Here is a 7500-nt window from a genome sequence, read left to right as displayed (position 1 = left end):
TGCTGCTGCTGCTCTGCTGCTGCGGCAGCAGCAGCAGCAGCAAACTCTCCTCCTTCAGCTCACGCACACCTGCTGCAGCCCTAATACCCTCAGCACTGGGGCCCCACACTTCTGCTGCTGCTGCTGCTGCTGCTGGCAGACGTGCTGCGCTGCACAGGCCCCTTATGCTGCGGTGGCCCTGGAGGACGCCTAAGAGCAGCAAGAGCAGCAAAGGCAGCAGCAGCAGCAGCAGCAGCAGCAGTAGTAGTGCAGCAACTGGTCAACAGCGGGATAGGGCCAAGCAGCGCAGCAGCAGCAGCAGCAACAGCTGCAGCAGCAGCAGCATAATATCTTGGAGTAGCGCATGCAACAAAATCCCTTTGCTGCTGTCTTCTCCCAGGGCTAGGCTGCTGCTTGCTGCGATCTTAGCAGCAGCAGCAGCTGCTGCTGCAGCAACAGCAGCACTGAAGAGAAAACGGTCTGCTGCTGCTGCTCCGTCTGCTGCTGCTGCACGCACTGCTGCTGCTGCTGCTCCCCCTGCTGCAGCAGCAAAGAAACAGACGCATGCACGCCTTATTGCGCAACATCAACAGCAATCGCGGCGGCGGCTGCAGCAGCAGCAACAACAGCAGCACTGGCAGCAGCAGAGGCGGCAGCAACAACAGCAGCAACAACAGCAGCAACATCAGCAACAAGGACAGCAACAGCAACAGCAGCAGCAGCAGCAGCAGGTTGATGGGGAAGACACACAGCCTCTCTCCTTTGCTGCTGCAGACTTTGTGTCTCCTGTACAACTCGAGGTAAGTACTAAGGGCTGCTGCTGCTGTTGCTGCTGCTGTTGCTGCTGCTGTTGCTGCTGCTGCAGCAACGACAGGAGTAACGCTGTTTGCTGCTGTCACAGCCTCTAACTTCTGCTGCTGTTGTTGCTGTTGTTGCTGCTACTGCTGCTGCTTCTGCTGCTGCTGCTGCTGCTGCTGCGCTCAGGTTGCAGTCTCTCCTGCAGCACAGAAGCAGCTAGCAGCAATTGCTGCTGTCGCGTTGGATGAGCAGCAAAAGATTGCTCAAGCAGCAGCAAATGGAGCAGCAGCAGCAGCAACAGCAGCAACTGCAGCAACTGCAGCAGCTGGTGCACTTGTTGGGACCCTTTACGGTAGACGCGTGGAGCAGCAGCAGCAGGAGCAACAGCAGCAACAGCAGCAGCATAGCTGCAGCAGTGCCAGGGTGTTGCGAAACGCCCGCAGCATCAGCAGCAGCAGCAACAGCAGCAGAATCAGCAACAGCAGCAACAGCAGCAACAGCAGCAACAGCAGCAACAGCAGCAAGACGGTTGTTATTGTGGATGCTGTATTGCTGCTGCCAACGGAAGCAACTGTGAGGCCTGCTGCTGCTGCTGTTATTATTAGTACTGCTGCTGCTGCTGCTGCTGCTGCTGCTGCTGCTGTTATTATTATTATTATTATAATTGGGACTATTGCTGCTGCTGTTGCTCCTGTTCTTATCATTTGGACTATTTGTGCTGCTGCTTCTGCTGCTGCTGTTGCTGCTGCTGCTGCAGGCACGTGCACGGGTCTCTGCAGCAGCAGATCGTTTGGCGCAGCTGTTGGGTCTGCAGCGCGTTGGCTGTGTGAGCTTTGGGCTGCTGCAGCAGCAGCAGCAGCAACAGCAGCAACAGCAACAGCAACAGCAGCAGCGCAGCAGCAGCATGCTAAGGACATCGAGGACGTTTGCTGCTGGTACTGCGTCTAATGGAGAACAGCAGCAGGTAACAACAACAGCAGCAAACGCTGCTACTACTGCTGCTGTGTCTTCTTCTTCTTGCTGCTGCTGCTGCTGCTGCTGCTGCTGCTGTCGTTGTGTCTCCTTTTTCTCCCCTTTTCTTATTTTTATTTTTTTCTCTTTTTGTTTGTTTTTGTTTAGATTGGCGATTTTCCTGTAGAAGCATCTGAGGCATTAAGGCTTTTAATGCAGCAGCAGCAGCAGCAGCAGCAGCAGCAGCAGCAGCAGCAACAGCAGCAACAGCAGCCGCAGCAGCAGCAGCAGCAGCAGGTTTGTTTGTTTGTGAATGTAACGAATGGTAACAATCTTGAGGTAGCAGCTTGGGCACCATCAGCACCAGGTCAGGTGCTGCTGCAGCGGGGACTGGTGCAGCAGCAGCAGCAGCAACCATTGCAGCAGCAACAGCAGCAGCAGCATCAACAGCAGCAGCTTCTGCAGCACGAGCAGCAGCAGGAGCGGAATCGGATGCCATCCGATACATGCCCCGAGGCAGACAGCAGCAGCAGCTTTAGCAGGCGTTGCAGCAGCAGCAGCAGCAGCAGCAGCAGCAGCAGCAGCAGCAACAGCAGCAGGCCAAAGCATACGGCAGCGAGGGTTAGGATGCACTTTGCTAAAAGGCAGCAAATGCAGCGCGAAAGGCAGCAGCAGCAGCAGCAATGGTTAGAAGCTGCAGCAGCAGATGACGACGGAGAGCAACAAGCAGCAACAGCAACAAAAACAGCAACAGCAACTGCAGCAGCACCAGCAACTGCAACAGCAGCAGCAACAGCAGCAGCAGCAGGTGAGGTACCTATTAAGCAAGAAATAATTGTTGGTGGGCAGCGCATGCATTCGCTGCCCTTAGAAGCCCTTGTGTGTCTAGTTCCTATTAGGCAGACGCAGGAGCAGCAGCAGCAGCAGCAGCAACAGCAGCAACAGCAGCAGCAGCAGGAGATGCCTTTGTTCAGAGTCATTAATGAGCAGCAGCCGCCAGCAGCAGCAGCAGCAATGCTGCCGTCATCGCAGCGTCTCAATGTAAGTATCCAATGCAGCAGTCAGCAGCAGCAGCAGGAGCAACTGCAGCAGCAAATGCAGCAGCAGCAGCAGTAGTAGTAGTAGTAGTAATAGTAGTAGTAGTAGTAGTAGTAGGTGCAGCAGCAGAGAACTTGTTGCTTCCCCTTGTTGCTGCATGTGCTTGTGCTGCTGTTGCTGCATTGTATCTGAATGTGTTGCTGCTGTTGCGTTTGCTGCTGCAGCTGCTGCGGACAGCAGCAAACGACCGTGCTGCGCTGCTGCTGCTACAGGACTTCCCTTTGCTGCTGCACCTGCAGAGACACCTGGCGAGGTCAACAGACCTGCAGGCCTTATGCGCAGCTATTAAAGAGGCAGCAGCAACAGCACCAGCTGCTTCTGCTGCTGCTGCTGCAGCAGACCCGCTGGCTGCTGCACAGGGCAGCAGCAGCAGCAGCAAGGGACTACCAGGACCCCTCTTCCGCCTGCTGCAGCAAATTGCTATCGCGTCGACGCTGTAGCTCAGTGCAGAGCAGCACCAGCACCAGCAGCAGCAGCAACAGCAGCAGCAGCAGCAGCAACAGCAGCAGCAACGGCAGCAGCAGCAGCAGCGACAGCAAAACTAAAAACTACCACCTTGTCAACCTTATTCACTATGGCGAAGAAGGTAAGAACAGCAGCAAGGCTATCTACAGCAGCAGCAGCAGCAGCAGCAACAGCAGCGGCGACGCCGTGCTGTCTTTGCAGCTCTCATCTATTCTGGTACAGCAGCACACCCTGCTGCTGCAGCTGTTGCTACAGCTACAGCTACAGCAGCAGCAGCAGCAGCAGCAGCAGCAGCACGTCATAGGAAAGGACTACTGCCTTGTAGTACTTAGTTCGGTTGTATACTGCAGCATCTGCAGCATGCGCAAAAGACCCCACAGGAAGCGTCCTGCTGCTGCTGCTGCTGCTGTTGCAGCAGCAGCAGCAGCGTAAGCTGCTGCTGCTGTGACTTTTGCTGCAGCTGCTGCTGCTGGCGGAAAAGTACGTCTCCTCAGTTCTTGTGAGGGACAGTCGGCAGCAGGAGCAGCAGCAGCAGCAGCTGCGTGCTGCTGCTGCTGAACGTGCTGCTGCTGCGGATTATACAGGGAAACATTACTGTACATTACCTTAATTTTTGCTGCTGCTGCAGCAGCAGCAGCAGATTTTGCTGCTGCTGCTGCTGCACTATTCGCAGCTACAATAAGGTCTCAATTCTGCTGCACCAAACAGAGGGCAGCAACTGCAGCAGCAGCAGCAAGTGCTGCTGTCCTTGCTGCTCTACGCAAATAAGCTAAGCAGCAGCTGCTGTAGCAGCAGCAACTGTGAAGCAGCAGCAGCAGCAGCTGCTGCTGCTGCAACTTCACCGCGGAGCAGCCGCGGCTAAGCCTTTCTCTTAATAAGATACCAAACTCCTCCTCGTGCTGCTGTTGCTGTTGCTGCTGCTGCTGCTGTTGTTGCTGCTGCGTCTCCTTCTGCAGCTACTTGCTGCAGTGTATATATGCCGACCCAGGTCGACACATGGCATGCGCTGCTGCTGCTGCTGGTGCAGCTGCGCTTCTGTTGCTGCTGCTACTGCTGCTGCGCTTCTGTTGCTGCTGCTGCTGCAACTTCTGCTGCTGCTGCTGCTGCTGCTGCAGCGCTTCTTTTGTTGTTGCTGCTGCTGCACTTCTGTTGCTGCTGCTGCTGCAACTGCTGCTGCTGCTGCTGCTGCAGCGCTTCCGTTGCTGCTGCTGCTGCAGCGCTTCCGTTGCTGCTGCTGCTGCTGCACTGCTTCTGTTGCTGCTGCTGCTGCTGCACTGCTTCTGTTGCTGCTGTTGCTGCTGCAGCGCTTCTGTTGCTGTTGCTGATGCTTCTGCAGCGCTTTTGTTGCTGCTGCTGTGTTGCTGCTGCTGCAGCGCTTCTGCCGCCCTTAAAGTGGCTTACACCTGCCGCCCCTCACAGAATTGCTGCTCCTGCTGCTGCTGTTGCAGCTGCTTCTGTTGCTGCTGCTGCTGTTGCACCTGCTTCTGTTGCTGCTGCTGCTGTTGCAACTGCTGCTGCAGTTACTGCACATGGTAGTAATCTTGCTGATGCTGCTGCTCCTGCTGCTGCTGCTGCTCCTGCTCCTGCTGCTGCCTCATGGCTTGTGTTCTGAGGAAGTGCTCAAGTAGCAACTGCCGCTGCCTTTCTAGCAGCTGCCGCTGCTGCTGCAGCCGCTGCTGTTGCTGCTGTTGCTGCTGTTGCTGCTGTTGCTGCTGTTGCTGCAGCAGCAAATAGTCTTCTTCATAAAAGCGACACGAAGGTGAATGCTGTGTCTCTTCTTCGGAGGAGCCGTTGCTGCTGCACCGCTGCTGCTGCTGCTGGTACTGCTGCTGCTGGTACTGCTGCTGCTCGTATTGCTGCTGCTCGTACTGATGCTGCTCGTACTGCTGCTGCTCGTACTGCTGCTGCTGCTGGTACTCTTGCTGCTGCTGCTGCTGCTGGTGGTACTGCTGCTGATGATACTGCTGTTGCTGGTACTGGTGCTGGTGCTGCTGCAGTTGGTGTTGTTGCCTCTCATACTCGAGGTGCTGCTGTTGCTGCAGCAGCAACTGTTGCTGTTGCTGCAGCCGCTGCTGCAGCAAGCGCTGCTGCTTATTTACCTCTGCTAGCAGCTGCTGCTCTTCTTCCCTCATACTCCTACAAAAGGAGACATCTGCTGCTGAGGGGCACCCTGCATCCCGTTGCAGCAGCAGCAGCTGCTGTTGCTGCTGTTGCTGCAGCTGCTGCAGCTGGTGTTGGTGTTGCTGCTGCAGTTGCCTTTGCTGCTGTAGCTGCTGCTGCCGTTGCTGCAGCAACAGCCACCTGTTCTGCTGCTGCTGCAGCTGCTGCAGTTGCAGGCGTCTGGTCATACACTGACTATACATAGCGTTGCTGCTGCTGCTTGTGCTAGTAATGTCTCCGTCAACAACAGCAGCAGCAGCAGCAGCAGCAAATTGCTGCTGCTGAGGCGAAGGGTAGCAGGCAGGGGATGTAGGGGAAGGGGCTTCAGAGGCGCAGCAAGTGCTGCCAGTTGCATGCTCCATCGAAGGAGACACAGAAGAGCAGCAGCAGCAGCAGCAACTGCCGCTGCTGCTGCTGATGCTGCAGGACAAGCAAGACTTTGCTGCAGCAAAGGACAGAAAGGTGCTGCTGACACCTCCTGCTGCAGCAGCAGGAGCAAACCGTCTCCCGCTGCTGTTGCTGCTGCTCCTGCTACTCTTCACAGCAGCAACACTACCTGCAGCAGCAGCAGCAGCTGATGCAGCAGCTGCAGCTGATGCAGCAGCTGCAGCTGCTGCAGCTGCTTCCGTGTCTCGGCTGCAGCAGCATTCTGTAAGCCCGCAGTAGTCTTCATCCCCTTGGTATCTGCTCGAAGCAGCAGCAGCAACTGCTGCTGCTGCTGCTGCTTCCTCCTCCTCTATAGGACACCAAACGTTTGCAGCAGCAGCAGCTGCAGCAGCAGCAGCAGTAGCAGCAGCAGGTGCATGCGCTACAGGTCGAAACCTCATACTGAGTGCCTGGCAGCGGTGCCCCCTTAATTGCAGCAGTGCTTGCTGCTGCTGCTGCTGCTGCTGCTGCTGCTGCTGCTGCTGTTGCTGCATTTGCTGCTGGGCTAGCTGCAGCTGCAGTTGATGTTGCTGCTGCTGCCGGCTTTGACAGTGGTGCGTTTGCTGCAGCAGCAGGTGCTGCTCATGTTGCTGCGGTTGCTGCAGTTGCTGCAGTTGCTGCAGTTGCTGCAGTTCCTGCTGCAGTTCCTGCTGCAGTTCCTGCTGCTGCTGCTGCAGTTCCTCCAGTGTTGAGGAGCAGCAATCCTCTTCTGCCTGACGAATCATTTCCCATTGTCCTATAAGTTGCTGCTGCTGCTGCTGCAGTTGCTGCTGCTGCTGTTGGAGTTGCTGCTGTAGCTGTTGCAATTGTTGCTGTTGCTGCTGCAATTGCTCCTGTTGCTGCTGCAGTTGCTGCTGTTGCTGCTCAACGTAGATGCTGCTGCCATACCAAGCACTGCTCCCATAAGGGCGTCTACGCGACAGCAAGAAGTGCTGCTGCTGCTGCTGCTCCTCCTGCTGCTGTTGCTGTTCCTGCTGCTGTTGCTGCTGCAGCAACAGCAGCCGATGCTGCTGCTGCAGGACGTCTTGCTGTTGCTGGTATCCATGAGACACATCTTCTTCGTACATAGTAGTAGCAGCAGCTAGTGTTGCTGCTGCTGTTGCTGCTATTCTGCTGTTGCTGTTCCTGCTGCTGTTGCTGCTGTTGATGCTGTTGCTGTATTGTGTATCTGTTGATTCGCTCAGCTGTATACATGTAGATGATGCTGTTGTTGCTGCTGGTGCTGCGGTACTACTTGCTGCTGCTGTTGCAGAAGCAGCAGCAGCAGCAGCAGCAGCAGCAGCAGCAGCTGTATCTTCACGATTCTTAAACAAACCGCTGTTGCAGCCACTACAGCAGCAGCTGCTGCAGTTGCTGCAGTTGCTGCAGTTGCTGCTGCAACAACAGTTGCTGCTGCAACAACAGTTGCTGCTGCAACAACAGTTGCTGCTGCTGCTGCAGTTACTGTAGTTGTTGCAGCTGCTGCTGGTACTAAGTATGCTTGTATTAGTATAATCTCTGTTGTTTCTCCTGCTGTTCCTGCTGTTCCTGCTGTTCCTGCTGCTGCTGCTGCTGCTGCTGCTACTTCCTCCCCTACAGCAACCTCTAAGTAACATTTTATGTGTATATTTAGTATGTCCCTTA

General features: G+C 55.7%; 2 protein-coding genes across 2 annotated transcripts; one reads left to right on the top strand and one right to left on the bottom strand.

The window, feature by feature from the left end:
• Window positions 1-164: 164 nt before the first annotated feature.
• On the top strand, window positions 165-3723 carry EMWEY_00012980 (hypothetical protein, conserved; the record flags this gene model as incomplete). Its single annotated transcript, XM_013479176.1, has 5 exons — window positions 165-779; window positions 964-1350; window positions 1535-1741; window positions 1897-2769; window positions 3166-3723. 5 exons carry the CDS (start codon window positions 165-167, stop codon window positions 3721-3723), a joined length of 2640 nt encoding a protein of 879 aa, XP_013334630.1.
• Window positions 3724-4247: 524 nt separating this feature from the next.
• Window positions 4248-6944, bottom strand: EMWEY_00012970 (cyclin, N-terminal domain-containing protein, putative; the record flags this gene model as incomplete). Its single annotated transcript, XM_013479175.1, has 2 exons — window positions 4248-4677; window positions 4816-6944. The coding sequence occupies 2 exons, from the start codon at window positions 6942-6944 to the stop codon at window positions 4248-4250; spliced, it is 2559 nt and encodes an 852-aa protein (XP_013334629.1).
• Window positions 6945-7500: the final 556 nt, after the last annotated feature.

The sequence above is a fragment of the Eimeria maxima genome, genomic scaffold (assembly GCF_000499605.1).
Source record: "Eimeria maxima Weybridge genomic scaffold, Emw_scaff95, whole genome shotgun sequence".
NCBI lineage: Eukaryota > Apicomplexa > Conoidasida > Eucoccidiorida > Eimeriidae > Eimeria > Eimeria maxima.
The sequence above is the reverse complement of the archived record's forward strand: the minus strand, read 5'-3'. Positions and strand labels throughout refer to the sequence as shown.